We start from the raw sequence: 22347 nt of genomic DNA on the forward strand, positions 1-22347 counted from the left end.
TAGAGATAATAAAAAAAAATTTAATATAATGCACTAAAGTCTACCTAAAGCATCTGGATCAACACTTTAAGGTCAGACTTACCTTTTGCGTCTTTTAACAGCTATTTTGCACCAAAGAGGAAACTTTCACATCAAGTTGCCTGAATATATTAAAGAGGGCGGAGGGGAGCAGTGGCATAGGTAATCATTTGCACACACATCCAAGAGAAAGTTAGGAAGTTGGTTTATTCGAAACTGTGGAATCAAAGTCCAATAAAGAAAATGCTTAACATCACCACTGGACACTATGCAGGAAAACTCTGGTAAGCCTGGACTGTTCCCTAGGAGCTCCCAGCATGGATGAATCCTGAAATGACTTCCCAGCTCCCTACTCCAAGCCACATTGTTACCTCAAGAACAATCTTTAACCATTCACAGCAAGCCTCTCCCTCATGTACACTGCCAAATTCCTCCCTGCTGGAGTTTCACTGATACCAGCATAAACCACCCAAAACGTGGCAGGGCTCACAGTACTGAGGCTTTAAGAGTGAAACTGAGTGCCCAGACTTCAGAACTTCTATAGAGCATCCATCCTCATTCCTCACTTAGTCTTTCAAATGGATTCATGAACTGTGCTACTCCCAAACATCATACATTTATTTTTAATCAGTTATTATTAAGCTAGATCACCACACTGGTTTCTTACTCACAATCACTCATTGCGGCGAGACATGCAGAGATTCCCAGAAATGGTGTCTATGTCTATTCAGCACTGCTATTAAGTATGTTTTTCCGAACAGAAGATTCTCTCAAGTTTAACCATACGTTGCATATACATCAAAACTCTCTGAAGTGATCCATATGAAAATATCAAGACGGTATCCAAAATAGAATTTCAAATAGCTTATAGAACCTCAGGTGGGCAGCCACCAAATTCTGCTAAAAAATGTCATGCCATTTAGAAACTGCACCAAAAACATTCTGTGCCTGCTTTAAAAACTACTGCACAGGGCAAAAGTACACTTAGTGCTCAAAAAAAAAGAAATAAGCTTGCACATCACTCTTTCCTTGTAACACTGGCACAAGTAAACTGACGGGAGATCCTGCTCCATTTGGTTTTTTTCTTCTGGGAAAGATGGGTGGAGAGAGGGGGATGAACAGTAGGGAAAAATTCATGCATATTTTAAGTTATTTATTATATAACTGGCCAGTAATGAACACTGGAGGCACTGTCTGACAAGCAAGATGAAACCAGGCACACCCAGAAAGAAAGAACAGTACCAAACAAGGCCTCAATGTGGCTACTAGTACTATAGCTTATTCTTCAACTAAAGTGAACCTTCCCAACAGCTCTTCCATAATCTGTAACAGGGATGGTAAATTACATTGAATAAGCTATCTATTTGGGTTTTATACTATTCTTACGCTCTCTAGAGGACAAAACAATCACTGCATATCGTTGGTTCAGGTACTCAACAGTTTAAAGTCTTGATGCTACCAATCTATCCAGTTGCAGTTTGTACAATTTCTGCCTCAAAAGGCAGATCTAATTGCCTGTGGGAGGAGGCACTGCTCAGTGCAGTGCCTCCCCATACTAACCTCATGCAACAGCTATTTAAAACAAAAATCGCATTTTTCACCAAACTTTGGTGATATTTGGATAGGGCTTCTACAGATAAGTGATGTGTACAGAAGTCATCAATTCCATGTAACAGAGCAATCTGACTCCCTCCAATGCGGTTTTGCTTTTTGAAAAAGAAAATAAACCAAATGCCGCTACTACAGCTGCACAAGCTTTGAACAACAGGTATTTAAACAACCAGGCTTCAACACCAATGAAAAACCACTTCTCGTTAGCAAGATTTAACAGATAACACAACCATTTCAAGTCAGCTAAAGATAACACTTCAAAGGGCACCACCAAGTCACTCAATCCCCACCAAGTTAGTACTAGTTAGATAATACAAGTCACCAGATTTAACTGGCACAGGTATCTTGGTTGAGGAGAAAAGAAGACTGCCATCTATTTTATTGCTACCAGTGCATCAGGAATTTGAAAAGGCAATGGACGTAAAGGTTACAATTACTTCTTCAGCAGATAAAACAAAAATAGGTTAAAAAAATTACGACTTCAACTCACAAATAATCAAATATATGTTTTTTCACATAGTTTACCTCAGTATTTTAACCAACATTGTACATTTTATTGTTTAGAAAAGACAACGACATTGCAGAAAAATAAAATAAAATTTGTTTTCGACAGGACAAATGTTTTACATGGTGGTATAAAAAGTGTAACGGGAGCCTGGAGGGTTAAAAAGGAAACAGGGGAAAAGAAAATAAAAAACCTACTCCAGAAAAAGTACAAAGCTAAAACAAATTCCAGATGTGCAAGTCTGAAGGTTTTAGCTTTTCAAATACACAACTACGTGTGCCTTTCACAGTAAGTCACAACTGAACAAGACTGTTTGTACTACTGCACCCTTCAACAGGCCAGTCTGCAAGTCAAAACAAATAATACAATAAATGGCTAAATCAATAATGATGCAGTTATGGGTTCCTATTAGCTGTTATAAAAAGCTTGGTTACATATCTAATGCTTCGTCTTTTAGATTCAAACTGTGCTTAAGATTTTTTAGTTCAGACATACTGAAACCCAGCAGCACAGATGGTTTGTGATTATTCATCGCCTTTAAGCATATATTCCTCTTTTTTCCAAAGAATGATGCAACATCAAATTTCCATGCACACAGCAGTGAGGAAAGTAATTCCATCTCTTTCTTAGAGGGATATGGCCTCTTGTGAAAGTAGTCTGTCAAAAACTGCTTTTGAGCCTCATACGAACTGTGATCATACTGTGTAGGATCCACTGCTAGAAGGCAAAGATCCTCACTAGAAGGAAGCTTCTTTGTATCAGTCCTATTACTAATCTTCTGTCTTTTAAAAGGCACTACCCCTGAATTCACTTCTTTTTCTGGAGACAGAGCTATGCCAGTACTTAAGCTCAGAGGCTGCTGTTCCTTATTCCTTTGGTCTTCTGCAACAAAGCAGGAATCCGATTGTTTTCTTTTCAGCATCATAGAATCATGCTTTTCACCATTTACAAGCAGTAGCTCTTTCTTCTCAGTACGCTCAAGCTGCATCTTCACACTTGAGTTGCTGTCTTTGGGAGCACTTCTACAACGGAGCAAATGTACAGCGATAGCTGCTAGAGTCATATTTCCAGTGTACACACCACAACAGTGGATGCACTTGAAAGCAGGAGTCTTTAAAATAGTATGTACAGTTGGCATTATATGATGCCGCTCTTTCAAATGCTTTTCATAGGTTTCTTTACCAGCAAACGTACCGTAGCAAAAGGGACAGGTTAACATTTTTCTCATGCATCTGCTCTTCGTTTCTGCTGTCTGAGCTGTCACTTTGATGTAAACTGGGACAAGCGTCCTTGAATTGAGTCCAGCAAGCACAGCCAAATGTACTTCTCTTTCACCAATGTCCTCTTTTGGTAACACTGTACTGAAATCAAAGTGAGGAAATATAAGGTCACCCTGAGCATCATTACCTAGTTGAAATCCTCTGTTGCTATAATTTGCATGTAACTGCTTTTTCCCATTGTGTGTTGTCTTATTGTGCTCTACGAGGCTTTTTAAGTCATGGAACGTAACTGTGCAAAACAAGCAAGCTAAGCCATGCATCAAGAGATGTTTCATGAGCTCTTCCTCACATAGAAAAGACTTACAAGAGAAACACCGGACCGTCTTTTCTGTCATCCACCTCAGAAAGGGTGCGCAAGCTGCAAGTTTGTCAGGTGCTGGGGTTCTGTCCACTTTCAGTTCACACTGTCTGTGGGCCACCTCCATGTGCACCTGGTAGACATTTGATGGGAAAAGTTCACTGCAGACAGGGCAAGTCTTCCACTGCTTAGCCTGTCTGGTATCCTGACTTGTACCAAGACCGAGAAGGGAGGCTTGTAATGATATATTCTGAGATGTTAATACCACTGGAGGAGAGGGTACACTAGCCGGTGACTGGGACAACTGAGTTATTGTCCCAGCCTGCATTAGGTGGAGGGGCACTTGTGGTGGTGTAACAGTTGCTACTCCTCCACCAGGAGGTACAGGCAAAGTAACCGAAACTGGGGAAAGCGTGTACGTAGGTATCCCATTAACCTGCTTACCAGTTGGAATCAACTGCCGAAGTACAGAACCTGGAGTCAAAAAAGCTGTATTCTGAGAAACTGCCGGTTGAACTGGATGATTTACTGGGATAACTGCTGGGGCAACAGGTTGATTAAGTTGAAAAAAACCAGGTCTGACATTCTGCCCGACAGGAACAAGCCCAGAAGCAACAGGCTGGTTAAGCTGGAGAACACCCGAAGCAACTGTCTGTGCCACAGGAAGGACCCTGGGACTAATGGATCTATTCACATTCCCAAACGACTGATTGACAGAGAGAACTCCTGGTGCAACTGGCTGATTTACAGGGCTGACAGGCTGAGTAACAGGTAGTGCTCCAGTTGCAAGCGGGCCATTTATGGTACCAATGGTTTGATTAACAGGGAAGAGCCCAGGCCTGACAGGCTGATTAAGAGGAAGAACTGAAGGGGCCACAGTCCCCACAGGCTGATTAAGGGGGAGCGTATGGGAAACAATGATAGGCTGGGAAGGTGATGGCTGAATATTCATGTTATTCTGACCTACAAAAAGATTATTAGATACAAGAGCAACATGTGAGGGGGTAACAACTGGAGCAGAAGTTGTATGTGGAAGGCTACCAGAGGCACTTGGAACAGTCAGTGATCCAACTGTGTTTTGAACGGCATTTGGCTGCACCACACTCTGGTTTTGATTATTCTGTGGAAATGCAAGCTGAATGCAAGATGGAGCTGATACAAAACCTGCTGTGGAAGTGGCAAGTGTTGCAGATGGAGAAGTCACTGCCATACTTTGGGGAGGCTTTGGAGCAATTTGCATTTGTTTCACAGTTTCTGGTTTCTTAATATGCTCTGAAATCACAGACCGAAGTTTGTTCTCCAGGTCCCTGTGTGTTTCAGCTGTCAAGACATGATACATTAAAGAGTCTTCACTGTTTGCAGAAGCATTACATTTTTTACAGTAGAGCTCAGCAGAATCCCCTTTACTTCCATCAGGTTTCAGGCCAAAATACGTACTTATTAGGTTCTCAAAATGGTTCATCAGCACATGTTTCTTCATATTGTAATACAATGTGTCTGTGAAGTGGCATTTTAGACACTTAAAGTTTATGATATCACTCCTGAACTGTTTCATGCCATCCAAAATGCTGACTGTGTAGTTCTGTATTCTTTTATTAGACGAATGAAACATCCGGATATGTTTTCCCACTATTTTTGGATCAGAAGCGAATGCACATTTTGGGCAAGGAACCACCAGCTCTTGGTCCATTTCATCCTCATGGTAGCGGTGCAAGTGATTCTTGAACGAAGTAAGCAATTTTGATGAGAACTTGCATAAGCTACAGCAGTAGGGCTTTGTTCTGTATCTCTGCAAACAAAACAAAAACATCCACTTAGAAACTGCCAGTTGATTCCTAAATCCCTGTTATCTGTTTGAAAGTAAGCCTGCACTATCACCTGTCAAAAATACCTTCATTGGATGTATAGCATGTATCTTCTCAGTTTCTTCTGTTTCTGAAAACCAGACTTAAAGATGCCATACTTAAAGGGATAAACGTTTGTGCCCTTCTTGCTTCTTTACAATTTATAAAGAAGCCTTAAGTGAGTTTGTTTCTACTCCAGTTCACAGGATGTAATTCTGAAGCCCATTTTTAAAGACAGAAATCACAGAACAAACTAACAAGAATCTATATGCCACCTGTAAGCATGAGGTGAAGCTTCAACAATTAGGAATAGCAGCCCTTTAAATAAGACACTTGGAAAGTATTACTCAGGTCAGAACCACCTCCTATTTACTGGAGAAAAAGAGAGAAGAGATGAGAAGTTTTTGCATATTTCAATACCCTACTCTTCACTGAAAGCTCTCCAAAAGACACAGAAGATTGATTTTTTTCCCCGAACATTCTCTTGGAGCCAGATTAATAATAGAAAGGAATAAAACCCCCTTTTATGATACAGTAGCAACTTTGTATTATCTCAACATACTGGACATCCCATCACAATAATTTAAGAAATTTCCTCTAGCACATTCACTACAGAACATACAGATTCTTCACATAAAAATATGTTAATTGAAAAAAAAAAAACCCACCAAAACCAAACCTAATTATCTTCCACTAAATAGTGGTTTGCTCCCTTGATTACCTATCCGGCCCTGCGGAGAAGGACTTGGAGGTGCTGGTCAATGAGAAAATGAACATGAGCCGGCTGCAGCGTGCACTCGCAGCCCAGAAAGCCAACCGTATCCTGGGCTGCATCAAAAGGAGCAGCAGGTCGAAGGAGGTGATCCTGCCCCTCTACTCTGCTCTTGTGAGACCCCACCTGGCTTACTGTGTGCAGTTCTGGTGTCCTCAACATAAGAAGGACATGGAACTGCTGGAACAAGTCCAGAGGAGGGCCACGAGGATGATCAGGGGACTGGAGCACCTCCCGTATGAAGACGGGCTGAGAAAGTTGGGGCTGTTCAGCCTGGAGAAGAGAAGGCTGCATGGAGACCTCATAGCAGCCTTCCAGTATCTGAAGGGGGCCTACAGGGATGCTGGGGAGGGACTCTTCGTCCGGGACTGTAGTGGCAGGACAAGGGGCAACGGGTTAAAACTTAAACAGGGGAAGTTTAGATTGGATATAAGGAGGAAATTCTTTCCTGTTAGGGTGCTGAGGCACTGGAATGGGTTTCCCAGGGAGGTTGTGAGTGCTCCATCCCTGGCAGTGTTCAAGGCCAGATTGGATGAAGCCTTGGGTGGGATGGTTTAGTGTGAGATGTCCCTGCCCATGGCAGGGGGGTTGGAACTAGATGATCTCCAGGTCTTTTCCAACCCTAACTAATCTTTATCACTTGACAACATTACTTTTCATATCCACATGAGTATTATTTGCTCTTCCTGAAAAGCTTATAGGTCTATCAATCATTTTTTCTTACTAACTTCCTAAGAAGTTAAGCCTAGCTCCTACCAAAACCTACAGAATCAGTCACAGCAGCATCCAGGTGACAAACCTGCACTCTGAAACATCTAGTAAAACTTGTTTGTTCCTTCAGATGTGTTTTTCACCTTACTGATGCCCCTTAAGAAACACCATCCAAAGGGAACAAGCTGCTCCACCACTACAGCACTCAGCCTAGCTAGATCACCCAAGTATGTGTCAGAGATGGCATATGGAGACCTGCAGCAAACATTTGTGCAGTTATTTTTTTGTCATTTCATATAGCCATGAAGGTGTCATCTGCTAGCTCCTGATGAAAATCAAAATCTAACCTCCAGATTCAAAAGATTGGGTCAGACAAAGTGACTGGCTAAGACTGCTGAAGAGTACACTGTGAAACTACCAGTTAATTATCCTCCACTTACACTCTTTAGGTGTCTGGTCTTAGCTGCTAGTAAACAGCAGCACAGCAGACTAGAAGAGGCTTCAATTTTACATTTAAAGTATACTAAGTAGAGAAAGGCCACTGGCACCACTGAACTTAAGAAGCATGCGGAGTATTATTAAAAGCTGCACCTCATTAGCCTTACTTCTGAAGAAGGGAAATGACAGAGTGGTGACTGCTTATTTTAATTTGTTGTCTGAGGCTTAGAAAAGCTCGTATGCTTTTTAAATACTGGACCCATACACCCTTTACTTTCCCCTCCACCCCATCTCTGGACTGGCTCTTTCTGTACCCATAAACTTACACCATAGTGTAATATACTAGCAGTATTTCTTTGCTGCCAAGTCTGAACAATGTTGTTAGGTACAATGTTCTTATTCTTACACAAACAAGCATTGCAGTATATCACTAAGAAACCACCCTGGTACCTGCATATTGTTAAGTCTAGGGGAAATAAAGTTCCATGCCTTCTTAGATCTTCTTTTTTTTTTTTGACAGAGGCAAGAATCATGACACCCTAGGGAAAAAAAAAAGTCCTGTACCTCAAGTTCTATCAAATTAAAACAATTCCTAAAGTCCCATTACTTAACTAAAAAAAAAAAAAATCCCAAAAATTCTGCTTCAACAGAAGTACGTGAAAGCCTGCTACTTGCATCTTGTTTCTGTATGAAGTAGAACTCTTCCACACAGACACATTAGAAAATAAGTGTTATTAGAAAATAATTTCATCAGCATGTGCTCATTGCATAGGCTTTAAGCTGTTTTATATGTTCGTAAGTGCGACTAAAAGCTTCTCAGCTTTATAGATAATTTAACAGAATTCTAGGCCACCTAGAAAATAAAAGCATTATCCTGGAGATTGACCAACACAACCCTAAACTGTACAAACGGAATTCAAAAAGGATTATTAGAGGCATTTAGGAAAACTTGATAAGTCCCACTCCAAAGAACATACCCCATAATGCAGCACACCTTCCGTTGTGTAGTCTCACATTCCCCACAACCTAGAGACAAGCAGAAAGACACAACAGCCTCCAAAAATTGGAAGTTCTTCCATAATTATTGTCTCCCTAAAACCAGTACTAATGGTAAAACCACCAACTCATCGAAATAAACATCATCTCCAGCCTACTGAGCTTCCAACGTAGTTCAAACAACTTAATTTTCCCCTATGGCAACAACTTCTAGAACATCCTCAAGGACCAACTTCTTTCTTTCCAAATCTAGGCAGCATGATGCCAAGATATGTGAGTGATAAATGTCAAGGAACCATGGCTGTTTAAAGAAAGTAGACAGGAACAACCTTAGTATCCACAAGACATAGCTTGGCAAATCTATTCCGCAGCAACACATTACAAACACTACACTGAAGCTCATCATCAGGGAGATTCCAATCTCGTTTTTTTGGACAGATAGAGATACTACTGGTCATGCTGATTAGCTGAGTCAGGATCTGTATTTCTCTGTAGCGATTTAAGCTCAGCCAGTACCTCACAACCACACAGACACTCACTCACACTCCCTCTTTATCTCACCCCACTCCCGGAGGGATGGAGAGAACTGAAAGAATATAAATCCCACAGGTTGAGGTAAGAACAGTCCAATAACTTAAGTATAATACAAAAACACTACTTCCACTAATAATAAGGGGAGAGAATATAAAACTAAAAGGGGAAAGGGAGAAAAAAAAAACCCCAAAACAATAAACAGCCGTGATGCACAACACAAGTGCTCACCACCCACCGACCCATACCCAGACTAACCTGAGCAGCAACCTGGGCCTTCCAGGTAACTCCCCCCAGTTTACATACTGGGCTTGATGTGCTGTGGTATGGAATACCCCTTTGGCTAATTTTGATCAGGTGTCCTGTCTCTGCTCCCCCTCATGGCTTCTTGTGCCTCTCCACACTGGCAGAGTGTGAGAGCCAGAAAAGTCCTTGACAGAGGTAAGCACTACTTAGCAACAACAAAAACATCGATGTGGTATCAGCATTGTTCTTAACCTAAAGCCAAAAACGCAGTAGCTGGTGCAGTGCTAAGAAGGAGAAAAATAACTATTACAGCTGAACCCAGGACATCCTCTCTTCTTGTAATAGATCAGGGTCTCTCTGCCTGGCTTTTTTCCATACAATAGGGATGAAAGATTCCCTCTCTAGTGCATGAATTTTAGTTCTTTTCCATTTTCAATGGAACGGCTATTTTTTTTCCTAAAGGACTGTGGACAAAAAACAACCAACCAAACAAACAAACAAAAAAAAAAAACACAAAAAAAACACCCACACCACCCAAAACCCAACTTTTTGTTAAGTTTTAGACAGGAAGCTTCATTTTCTGTCTTCATCTTCCCCTTCCCTGTTTTGTGTCTGGGGAAGAGGTGGAACCTATCCTGCTCATCTAACACAGGTCTCCAAACACTAAATTTCTCTGTCCACTGACTAAGGAAAAAGGCAAAAAAAAGACAGGATCAGCAAGGGTAGAGCTCATAAAATATGCTGACTGGAGCCAGGACACCTGATAGAAGGAGACATTTTCCATGTGCATAAAGAAGAAACAAAAAGGGGGGAGGGAACCAGTATAACCATTAACAGGATTTATTCCCTTCAGCTAAACTAAAGGTAGTCTTGACTGAAGGTACCTGTAAGCCTTATCTGAAGTGGCACTGAGAAGCTAGCGCTTGGGTCTCTACAGACCAAGTCAAACAAGTCACATTTGACTCTCATGCACAAATTCATGTGAACAGATGAACTTCCAATCTTAAATGTGTGAAACCAAGTTCGGGAAAGGAGAACTAGGAGACAAAGCAGACAAAGGTCCTAAAGGGAGGGAAGAGTCGCTTTCTACTAAATGACAGATTGACAAAGACTAAATGGTTTTGTTTGGTCAGCCTGTATATTGAGGGCATAAATATACAACTATTGCATGTGGCAGCCTCTGCTTGTTTCAAAGACGGTCAAGCCAGATTTAGAAAACAAAAACAAAAAAATGGCCTGAAAACCCTGACAAACAGCCACCACACTATTCTAAACCATTACCTTTGGATTCAGGATGAAAACTACAGACCCACTGCTCTTTACATGCTGTTGATAGGCCTTCTTCATGGAAGCAACCAGGAGCCCCAAGACTCTTCAGCAAAACTGAGAAAAGACTACCTTTTCTTCTGGATATATTCTTATGCTCTACATAGTATCTTAGAAACTTGCTAGAATGTAAAATTATATTGGTTTGTTCATCTCAACCCTGCCTTTCTTGCAGATACGAGGTTCACACAAGATTCCAGCCACAGAGAACTAAAAGCTTTTTCACGTACACTGATCTAACCAGAACATGTTTTCCACTGCAATCCTATCCCAAGCCACTTTCAGCTTAATCCACGTGCATCTATGCAACCACATTTGCACCCTTCCAAAGAAACAAGAAACATGCTGTATACAAAAGCATGTTAAGACTACACATCAGAATAGGCTAAAGAGGCAGAACATTAGTGTGACATCTTAAATACTCAACGTTGAAGGCTGCATCCTTAAAGCAAATGGTATACATAGTCCTTATAACCAGCTGCATTACAGAGAAGAATACAGAAGAAATGGAAGATTATTCCTAATAGTACTTTGAAAACAGATGTTAAAGCTGCACTTTTTACCATAAAAAAGTGTATTTTAACTTTTCCAGGACTTCTGAAAGTGATAAAATTCAGCAAATCCACATACACGTCTACCCAAAATCTCTAACACAACTATACATACCTTCCTTTTGCCCACAGACTCCCAAAGAGAGACATCACTCCATGAAGTGTTACAAAAGTGTTTTTCACCTGGGTCAAAACTTTCAAGATTCTGAAAGAGAAAAAGAAAACAAGAAATAATCTGCTTTCGCAGTCTGTTCTGAATACAAAAACAGTCTCAATACAAAGCAAGGAAAAAGAAAAAAGGAAAACCCACAAAAACAGCAGATGAATGCCAAGTCCATACAGTATTTGGATACAGACCCCAAAATTCAGTTCCAAGAAACTGCTACTTTAATCCTTATTTCATTTATTTTACCTCAAATACTTGTTCATGACTGCCTTGTAATCTAGTAGGAATTCTGAACACTTCATACTTACTGAAAATGTAGGAGTGAAAATGTTTATGCTTTAATTCCATTGCTTGTAGCCAAGTTCAGTGAACACAAAAGGTACTTTCTCCCTCTACCTTCCTCCTCCTATATCTGTAATCCTTCACTATTTACTTCAATTCATTAACTTGCCACTAAGGTTTACTTTGCAACAGGGTTTAGCATTAAATCTTCACAGCATCGCTCTGTTTTTAACTTGGGAAAACAAAGAGCAGCAGTATTTTTCTCAAGCTGTAAAAGTAACAGTATTATTGCATCTGGAACAACCATGTCTGGGTAAACAACTTTCCTTACAGCATTCTTCTAATCAATCCCATCAGTTTATGACCCTCAAGTCAAAGCCAGCTACCACCCTAAAAATCTTAAGTTCCTCCCCAATTTTCTGAAGCCCACATATATCCAAACACAAACTTACCAAAAAAAACAACTACACTACTGTTTGCTAGGCATTTCTGAAGAACCTAGGCTTCAGAAGACCCCTTCCATTCTAATCAGCAATCCCTTCTATTCTAATCAACACCTAAGCACTGAATAAGCCATCTAACTGCCTTTCAGCCAAACCTTCTTAAAGACAGAAAAACACCTTAGAAAGAACCCCTGCATGGAACAAGAGAAATCCCACAGCCTTAGAAAACATGATGCTTTTCTTACATATGTTTGATAGAGAAAACATATGAAGAGACTTAAGATTTACTAACAGTTCTTCAGCCAAACACACTGGAGTGAATTACAGTTATAAAAGTTTTCTGGAAGTTTATGGCCTACCCCAAAAATGTTCTGCTTTTGTATTAAAACGATCACCATTTTCCAGAACAAAAAGATAAAATGCTCAGAGCTTAAATGAAGACTTAAAGATTACAATATGTTAAAGAAGCCAAAACAGCTTACTACAGGAAAGCCTCTGACATTACAAAGTACTTAGGAGTAATTGCAGAATCAAACTAGTAAAGTAGCCCAAAAGCTCATGTCTTCTTCCTAGCAGAGATGAATGAAGAACTTTTAGCCTAAAAGCTAAACCATTCAGTCTCCAAGCAACAAAGAGATACTAACCGTATGTGAAATTCCTTCACCTTCTTCATAAACTACTGTCCATTATCATACCTCACTAGAACAGGTTAAGACCAATTTTAAGACCAGATGGCAGGTCAAGTCTGTATCACATCATTTCCTACCGTTTCCTAAGTTGTCTAGCCTCCTCACACGAGAATGTCCAGAAATCAATCCTAATACTGGGGACAGGAGATGACGAGGAGGACACACGACTTAACGTACTTCTCATCTATTAAGACACCACACACCCTGTTCTACCAAAAAAAAATACCATCGTCATACAAGCCAACTACAAATCAAGTTCTAAAAACCACTCTTCTTGCTGCTAAAGTTCTACCAAAACCAGCCACAGATTACCTGAAAGAAACAAGCTTAAGTTATGAACTTGGTTGAGGTAGAACTATTTGCAAAAAAAAAAAAAAACCCAAAAAAACCCTGTATCTTTTATACCCTACATCTCACAGAACTTTTTCCAGAATGCAAATGTTTGTGGGGGTTACCACCACTACCATTTATTAAACGTGAAACACCACCAAATAAACACACACCACCACCACCACCCAGAGAAAAAAACAAAACAAAAAACACCCCACCTTATTCCCCATTCACCATTAAAACCCGTACTGCAATCAAAAAGTTAAACTGCAGTCAATTTCATAGCAAAAAAGAATAGCACCATCAACACACTTTTACTTCAAAGGGTCAAGACAGAACAGCTTCTTAGAGATTTAATTACAAAACAATAATATACAACACAGTTACAACAGTATGAAAAATGAAATTATTAGACAAATACACTTTTCCCTCAGCTCTTATGACATATTTAGATATATCAAACATTTTTAAATGCAATAGCCAAAAACGATCCAGAATTAGTTATGTATGTAGATCTTAATCATTTATATATACAGTTTCAGAAAAAACACCACAAAAGACACAACAGCACTCCCACAGAGTTAGCTTAGTTTAGCACCATCATCCAGAGTTAATCCAAATCTTTGATTCAATGTAGAGACATAAACACACTAAATGCCAAAAAACCCTGTGGACCGGCTGGCTGAAATACACTACTGTGTAGTCATTGAGTTGCATTACTATGTTTGCACTTTTTCTGGTATTAGTCTTGCCGATCTGATGGTGTGAATCCATCCTGCTTGTTCCACAATACTTCCTCCTGAAAGGGGCAACAATAGTACTAGGTCTTCTTGATCACTCCAGTGCACTTGCATATACATTTAAAAAATGCAGAAACGAATACAACTCAGTAAGACAAAAGTTTCATATTTTCCCCTGAACATAAAGCTTAAAGGCCTGCAATGAGAATACTGGGTCTAACTGCTTGCTTGTTTTCAGAAATACTGAAAATCTGTATGTCCTTCAGAGGCTTGCCCTTGATATATGTCAGGAGATCCTTGAATAGTCAAGTCTTCATCTTCTTATTATTTTAAAAGAATGCAAAGCAAGTTGCTGTGACATAATATTTTGTTAGTCTGCAGTGTTCTTCCTAAAGCTGTACTGTTTCCTTTTGCTGAAGAATACTTCAACACTAGCCGAGAATACGCATCACCATCTATAACATACCTTGTTCCAAAATTGAGTTTCTGTCAACATTATGTACTAAAACAGTAAATTCTATCCTTGGCATATGAGTAGTCAGTCATGAGTAATCTTTCAAGTAAAGATCCCCACTATAAATATTTATGACAGATATAATATACACACAGAAAGTGAAATATGTTTCAGATTGGTTTCATTATTTCAAATGCTTTACCTTCAACAATTCCCTGCAGCTGTCAAGCCCAAGATCCACAAGAATGCCCTTCACCTTTTTTCGAGCCTTCCTAATATTATCAAGATTTTGAACAGGAATTTGAAACATTTTGCACTTTTCCTGAAAAAGAAATTAAAAAAGAATGGAATATTTGAACACAGACATTTGCATTTAACAGTATTAAAGTCTTAAAAACTTATTCTTCAATATGAAAATACAAAAGCCTTAAGCCAAAGAACTAGTCTCATTAGTATTTCCCAGTAGATAAGTTGCTTCCTTTTAAAGGGAACAGAATATTATTTGCGGGGGGGTGGTGGGGAAATCCTTTAAATTTCTTCTATCTAAACAAAATTACAAGTTTTTCTTTCAGATTTCTTTGTGTCTATATGGCAGCTATTCCATGTTTTGTCTTTTTTTTTTTGTAAGAGAATATGAATACCAGTTACTATCAGCTCATTTAGGAAGGAGGAATTCAGCACCTTTCACCTTGAATGTTAGTGTCAAGATGAGAGCTTCTTTGATAATCTGGTTTGTAATCAGGTATGTACATGCTTAAAATATAACTGATGACAAAATCTAGATTTCCTGCAGACAGGAAATTAATGCTATTAAAATTTTTTATGCTGGACCTTGTCATAAAACAAGGTACTACAATATTAATGCAGTAGAAATAAAATGTAATTAATGTATGGCACTGATAGCTAAATACACTGAGTGTGGGACAAACTTCTGTCACACCCACATGGTTTTAGGTCTCCCCCTCTATCACCTTCTCCTACTCCAGAATTTGGATTTATAATCTACCCTACCCCCTCCAGCAAGCTGGAGTTCAGTTTACAGAGAGACAGATTATCTGCTATGAGTCATCTATCTGAAGGGTTGTGCACAGCATGGTTGCCCATTTGTCTAGAACATAACCACCAGGAATGCCTAGCACTTCCACAACAGCTAGTCTTTCATCATGCCCCATTCAGCTGGGCTATGGATGCATCAGTTGCTTATCTTCAGCTCCCAGTACACCATAAAGAATTCCCATGGGTTTAGCTTATCTTTAGCTCCCAGTACATCATAACGTATACTCCTGGGCTTAGAAGCATGTGCCTTTATCACCTCTTATCTACATTACAGCACAATGCATTTTAGACTGAGATTTAAGAAACCTGATTTGGCACAAAACGCAAAGGAACTACCCTACACTGAAAATGGTCACTTGGAGCTTCACAGGTATTTCTTTGTTCTTAGTTAGCTGGACCTAACAGAGTTTAAAAGATCTCAGTCCTTATTTCTTAACAATTCATCCATCCAAGACAAGTTTTAGCAAGGGAAAGAAAAAAAATAATAAAAAAATAAAAAATAAAAATCCCTAAACAGTACTCAGACTTTGATAGTCCTTAATGTCTTAAAAAGCTATACTTAAAAAAAAAAAAAAAAGGAAAAATCAGTGTTAACATGAAATCTTTGGATTAAAATGCGAGACTTTCTTGTAAACAGTAGCAAAAAACCTTCCCGTGTAAGACAGAATCTACAAGCAGAGCCTCACCAAAAGCAAATAAACACCAAAAAAACCCCATAAACAAAACCCCACTTTTTCTACTCTGTATGTCATCATTCAACAAGACAAAAAGAACAAACCTTATGTAAAAACATGCAATTGAGTGTTTTTTAATTAAAATTCAAATAACTCACATGCTATTCTCCTCTTCTTCTCCCCCCAAAGGAAAGCTATGCAGAAAGAAATGGAGAGGGAGCCCCATTTGACAGATGCTAGTCTTGTTTTCTAATGTTTTTTATCCCTAAGAAGTCTGGAAGACATTCTGATACCATTGGGGTAGGTGTGGAACAGGAACCTAGACAGAATGGAATAAATCAGAGTAAACAGTCTGACACTCTATCGAAATCCAAGGAGTAAAATTAAGCTGTCAAATCCTCTAAAAATCCTCTAAAAAAAGTGAAGTCAACTGGGAATTTGTATAGTTTCTAGTTAAAGCTTTATGATCAGTCCCTCTACGATAGCAGGTTATGTGCACCAACCCCATGGCCCACTGAAGATAACAGAGCTGACAGGATGTCACCATGTTCAGATCAGCCAAAAGGATATGAGGTTCAGTATGTTAGGCTCCACTGGAAACACTTCCTCCATCTCAGTCCTTTAACTGATACATTGATGCTACCGAAGACAGGAAGCAGACATTTCTTGAGGCATGTCTATCTCATAAAAAAAGAAATATTAGTCTACAAAGGTGGTGTAGTAATGCAACAACCATGTATCTCAAGTTTTCTTAACCAGCAATCTTTCTGAAATGGAAGTCATTAATCAAAATGAGAATTAATTCATTTTCCATTTTTCAAGTAGTTAGTCTCCAAAAATACGTGTATTTCTGTATCGTGTGCAACATTATTCAGTTAGTACTTCCACAAACTGTTTTGGAGCAAGACTCTGTTACTCATCTAACATTCTGTATCCATTAGACCAGCAACGCCCCATCACAAAGGTCACTGAAATTTCATCATTCTAAGCTTATTTCCTCAAGATGTCAGTTTAATTCCCTGATTACTATAGAGTTTATCATCCATACTTGTTTAGTACTAATTTATTTCTCTCGCATTCTGGACATTCTTCAAGCTTCGCTTGCACTGTTTCCATGCATATCTACAGTCAATCTTTTGTTGGTATGCATCCCATTCTTAACCAGCAAATTCAGTATGAAGGCACTACAGTAAAATTAAACCTGAGCTACTCTAGCAACCAAGAGTCTTGATCTTTTCACCATGTTGGCTACCTAAAAGACAAATTTATCTTAAGCTACTTTTAATTTCATGGAGGTACTTTTGTACAAACAGAGCAAAGGCAAGTTAGTATCAAAATAATTGTAGCAGCTGATGCCCTAAACTCAATTCTAAAAAGGTCATTCAACCCTTGCTTGGGCATTTTATCCATCAATTTATTGCTGCATTTACAGTTCATTTAGATAGCACCTCTGCAATGATACAGCAAACTTGAGTTCTATGCAATACTAAAGGTTCCCTTAATTTCTACAACACCTGCATTCCATGTAACACCCAACTACATTCAGCTTTTCAACAAAGAGTAACAAATGCAACTCTGCCAATAGTATTATAGTATTTTAATACTAATCTAAAAAATGAGGTAGCAGTCTGGACAGTACCTTACTAGCCAAATACTTCTACTTTGCCAAGTAACTAGGGTTGACTATAAAATCTCTGCATTAAAAAAAAAAGCAAAAATGCTAACATTTCACCTCTTCAAAGTGAGAAGTCCCACAAAACAGGAAGTTTCTTTTTGCTTTCCTTTTAGCCTACTTCATAGAACAATACTCATTCACCTTGGAAGGGAACTCAAGAAGGCACCTATTCCAGTTTCCTAGTCAAAGCAGGCTCTGCAACGAGCTGAAAACCTCCATAGACGGGGATATGACAGCCTCTGTGGGCAACTGTTCACTGACAGACTGCAGTAGCAGTGAAAGGTTTTTTCCTTACAGCACCATCTGTGTTCCTAAGGAAACACATGCAATAGAATTAAATATGAAGCTGGTATGGAGCTGGAGCAGTGTAGATGCACAGATGTGCTTTCTACATGCATGCAGGTATGTCCTGCAAAATCCATCAGTAAACAAGATAATCAGGTATTTCTAGAGATTTCATGAGAACAGGCAATTAGAGAGAAATCCTATTAGAAGATCCACAGAGAAAAAGGCTACAATGTAACCCTTTTTAGAGGCCAGACAACCTACACAGAAGCCAGATTTCCAGATGCGTTCCTAGGAAGCTGGCCTTCACTAGGCCATTGCTCACAGAATCACTTATAGTAGGGAAATTATGGAAGGCTTATGAAATTTTGTCCTTTCATATTTAGAAATGCTTTAGAAATTCAATCATTCTCATTTTGTTTTCTGATAAGCTTACTAGCCCTCCAAGAAGTCATACCTGGACATCTGCTCAACCGTGTTATTACACAGATGGTTGGTTCCATTCCCTGGACTGTTATCTGTGCCTTCTGAAAGAGACCTAACTGGATTTACGGGTATGTTGGCACCATCAAAGCTTATCCAGCCTTTGGAGAGAGAGGGAAGAAACATGTATAGTTGCCTATCAATATCTCTAGGTGTTTTAACAGCATTGACAGATTTTATTCCTGGAAAGAAAAAGAGTCACTTGATTAGAATGGATATTATTCTTACTATTTCATTTACTGTCAATTATATTAGACTAGTAAAACTTACTGGGAGTAGTTCTGATCAACAAAATAACTCTACCTTATCTTGACAGAAAACCCAGGGTAAAAAAAAATAAAAATAAATGAATAAACAATTTTTTTTCCACGCAACTAAATTGGAAACTTTTGTGAGTCTCAAATTACAGATCTCTTATAGTCACAATAATTCTGCTTTCTTAGCTAGAAATCACATACCTGTTAAAACAGCCATTTAATCCAACACAAAGATGGCCATCATTCAGTAGTTGCTAACACAGTAAAAAGCGTTAAGGTATGTGATTACATCGATAAAAATACAGTGTATCAACCTGCATCTTACTTAAAATGTCCAATCAAAACAAACTTAGTTCACTACTTTTGCTGTTGTGGTTTAAATAACTATTGTGACGCTCCATTAACAGATAATCAAGCCTCTGTTACCCAAGACTAGACAGAAGAAAGAGCTATACCATTCAAATTCATTGAGCCTTCCTAGAGCACCTGACTTATAGGAGAGCTAGACTCCCTTAGGGATCATCATCAGCCTGAAACTGAACGCAACAGGATCCAAGCTCACTCTGTATAACTTAAGCACCTACATGGAGCCTACTCAAATGAGCAGAAGAGCCACACACCAACCCCAGCAACTTTAGGGAGAAGTACAACTGCATTTGTACTGCATTAGTCAGCCTGATATAACCCAAAGGCATTCCACATAGATGCACAGAACAGCCCATAGCACCGGTAGCACACAATCTGAAATTCAGCAAGGGGACAACTGAAAAAACGTAAAGCTGCGCTACAGGTGTCATCAGAAAGATTGTTTAAACACAAGTGAGCTTTTCCAGCATTCAGTAAAACTTAACGCAAATCAAGGAGTTCCCAGTGGTAAAGCATAAAGCACTATGAAACTGTTTCTGTGCTCTTCGTTGTGTCTGAAGATTTGCTATATCTTCAGGGAGGGTTGTTGGGTTTTTGTACAAAACTAATAAAATTTCATTAATAAAACAAACTATGAGAACTCCAGTTTTTATTACAGTTTATAATATAGCATATTTATTACATACATGGTTAAATATTCCTCTAAAGAAATTCCCTTTTCTTGTTCAAAATTACTAAAAATATCACCAAGATTTCTAGAATATAGACTGGACTGGAGATCCCAAGACTCTTTCCCTTGTATTTTAAGTATTTAAAACTTTAAGGGGCTCAAACATGTATTTTTTAATTATAGAACACAGTTAAGGAAAACAACCAGCTCCCCCCGAATAGTTTACTGGTCCATACTTCAGTATTTATCAGTTGAAAGGGAGCTGTTCATAATTTTGACAGTACAGTACTATGAACCATTGCAGCAAAAGTCAAGTATCTATCCTTTATTCCATTTACAATGCAGGACCGAAAGAACTTCCCACTGCTTGCTCTCAAGTGCAAGGCAAGCGTATTCAAATGGCTTCAATGATTTGCATTGTACAGGATATGTTTGCTCGTTCATGAATTTTTATTTTTATTTAAGTATTGCTGAAGTATCACTAGAATATGTAATGCAATTTTGCATTCCATTAACATTTTAGTTCTAATTCTGCATGCAGACTATTCCCGTGCACCTTACAGTTTTCCATAAACTGTTTCAAACAACTCTATTGTCTAAAATCATGCACAGACTTTGAGACAACTTGTCAAGTTGGCTTCTTACACTCTCCATTGCCTAAGTGTTGACAGAAGTTAGAAGAATAAAAATAAGTGATTCAAACCAAATGTTCAGTAAACAGCACTCAAAGCAGAGACAACCCCCTGTTAGACTAGCTCATTAGGCTAATTTCTACTTCCGACCACGGGCACACCCGGAAGTCCCTCCCCTGCTCGTGTGCGCTGCGGGCCAGGGAGGGGGGTTATTCCCACTGAAGCCCACGAGGGCCGCCTTGGAGGGAAAAGGGCGCACACTGCCGTACTTTAGCACGGCCAGTTACGGCCGGCACGCCCCGCCAGACACCGGCGGTCACCTCCGCGCAGGGAGATGAGGCTGGGCACCCACAGCCCTGCCCCATCCGCGCCCCTAAAGCCGGCTGCAACGCAGTGGCAACGACGGTACTCGCAGCGCAACTGACAGCCCGGGGCCGACACCAGCTGGACGCCTGGAGCCATGCAGCTACCGCGTGGGCTTCAGCATAGATGCCTCCGGCGCCGCCAGGTGCCTCCCGGGCAGGGAGAAGGAGGATCTCCACCACTGCGAAGGTGCAACACGCCCTGGCAGCGAACAGTCCCCACGGCTTATCGGCCCGGCTCCCAGCGAGGCGAGATCTGGGATTAGAGCGCCTTGCCAAGGAAAGCAGAGCCAGATAGGTGCGCTAAAGCCGCCGTCAACTGATAGCCGCCAGCACTGCGGCTCGCACCCGCTGGTGTGGCCGCTCTGCCCACGCCGGGCACCTCCCACCCCGCCACCCCCGCGCCCCTCGAGGCGAGCCGCCTGCGGGCGCAGCCAGCTCACCCCTCTGCACCTACCCGGCTGGGCTGCAGGGGGCGCCCGCCGCCGCGCTCACAGCTGCCGCCGTCGCCGCCTGTAGGGTCGCGGTCCCGCGCCGCAGCCTCCGCCTCCCGCTCCTCGCAGCGCCGGCCCCGCCGCCGGCCCGGCCGCCCTGCGGCGCCCCTCCCGTGCCGTGCGCGCCGCCCCGCCCAGCGGCTCCTCCTCCTCCGCCTGCCGCTTGTCGCGCTCTACTCCGCGCGCCGCGAGGGCGGCCGCGGCGGCAGCGGCATCGCCGGAGCCCGGGCCCGACCTTGGCTCAACCCACGCGAGCAGCGCCCGCCGCCCCGCTCCCGCCCTTCAGCCTCCACCCGCTCCTCATCGAGAGCCAGAAAGAGAAAATGGCGCTCGATTTATCCCAGGAAATGACGTAAGGCTCATTTGCATGACGTCCAATGGGAAGAGATATGGGTCAGTGAGCCCATTGGCTCCCCGGAGGGAGATGGGCGGGGCCTCATGTGGGAGGGGCTCACCTGCTTTCTTGCCACCTGCCCCTCCCGCCTTCGTCCTGTGAGGGGCACTACTGAGACCTCTCGCGAGATCCTGAGGCGTGACATCACCCTCGATGGGGGCGGAGCCTGATAACGCAGTTCTCATCACGTGAGGTCACCACGTGACCACCCAGTAGCACTCCTGATTCGGTAGGAGGTGTAGGCTCATTTACATCAGCTGGGGGCTGGAGGCCCCGCCCACCTCAACCAGCCAATAGGGCAAGGAGAGGCCTGGCAGCCATGATTCCCATTGGAGGAGGCCCTACCAGGTACCTCCACACGTGGCTCACACCTCCTCACCTTGGTGCTCCATTGCCAGGCCCAAAGGCCATGGTGGGGATGGGGCTCCAGCAGGATCTGTGGGATCCTTGGGTGCAGGTCCTGGGCAGGCAAGACCCACCGGGTGCACCTCTGGTGATGTTGTGTGGGAGCATGGTGGTATCACACCCATAGCACTGGAAGGCACCTCAGTGTGATGAAAGGTGCATCTCTGTAGGTCAGTCCGTTGAATTGTATTTACCAGATGTTTCCATGTCAAGCGGCAAGCTTGTCAGGCACAGTTCTTACTCCTACCATGACAGAATCACAGAATGGTTTGGGTTGGAAAAGACCTTAAGATCATCTAGATCCAACCCGCCTGCAATGGGCAGGGACACCATGATGGCAGATGGTTTCTAGTGAACACAAGA

At 41.2% G+C, this 22347-nt stretch overlaps 1 protein-coding gene across 6 annotated transcripts; it reads right to left on the bottom strand.

Moving 5' to 3' along the window:
- Window positions 1-201: 201 nt before the first annotated feature.
- On the bottom strand, window positions 202-21531 carry ADNP2 (ADNP homeobox 2). 6 transcript variants are annotated; one of them, XM_065667162.1, is made up of 8 exons: window positions 21149-21531; window positions 18379-18505; window positions 16120-16280; window positions 14434-14553; window positions 11243-11332; window positions 8455-8503; window positions 7928-8016; window positions 202-5501 (listed from the first exon to the last, which is right to left on the bottom strand). In XM_065667162.1, the coding sequence occupies exons 4-8, from the start codon at window positions 14539-14541 to the stop codon at window positions 2565-2567; spliced, it is 3273 nt and encodes a 1090-aa protein (XP_065523234.1). In that variant the 5' UTR covers window positions 14542-14553; window positions 16120-16280; window positions 18379-18505; window positions 21149-21531; the 3' UTR covers window positions 202-2564. The 6 variants fall into 6 exon arrangements, with proteins under 6 accessions (XP_065523234.1, XP_065523232.1, XP_065523231.1 ...); XM_065667160.1 differs by having other exon boundaries at window positions 16120-16638; XM_065667159.1 differs by lacking the exon at window positions 18379-18505.
- Window positions 21532-22347: the final 816 nt, after the last annotated feature.

The sequence above is a fragment of the Lathamus discolor genome, chromosome 2 (assembly GCF_037157495.1).
Source record: "Lathamus discolor isolate bLatDis1 chromosome 2, bLatDis1.hap1, whole genome shotgun sequence".
NCBI classification, from domain to species: Eukaryota; Metazoa; Chordata; class Aves; order Psittaciformes; family Psittacidae; genus Lathamus; species Lathamus discolor.

What these genes read in the sequence shown, in the direction of transcription:
- ADNP2 (XM_065667159.1), bottom strand. Translation starts at nt 14,541, where the DNA reads ATGTTTCAAATTCCTGTTCAAAATCTTGATAATATTAGGAAGGCTCGA. An exon ending in GCTGCAGGGAATTGTTGAAG is followed by an intron (nt 11,333 to 14,433) that starts GTAAAGCATTTG and finishes TTTCTCTTTCAG; the next exon opens with AATCTTGAAAGTTTTGACCC. An exon ending in AGTCTGTGGGCAAAAGGAAG is followed by an intron (nt 8,504 to 11,242) that starts GTATGTATAGTT and finishes GCTTGTCTCTAG; the next exon opens with GTTGTGGGGAATGTGAGACT.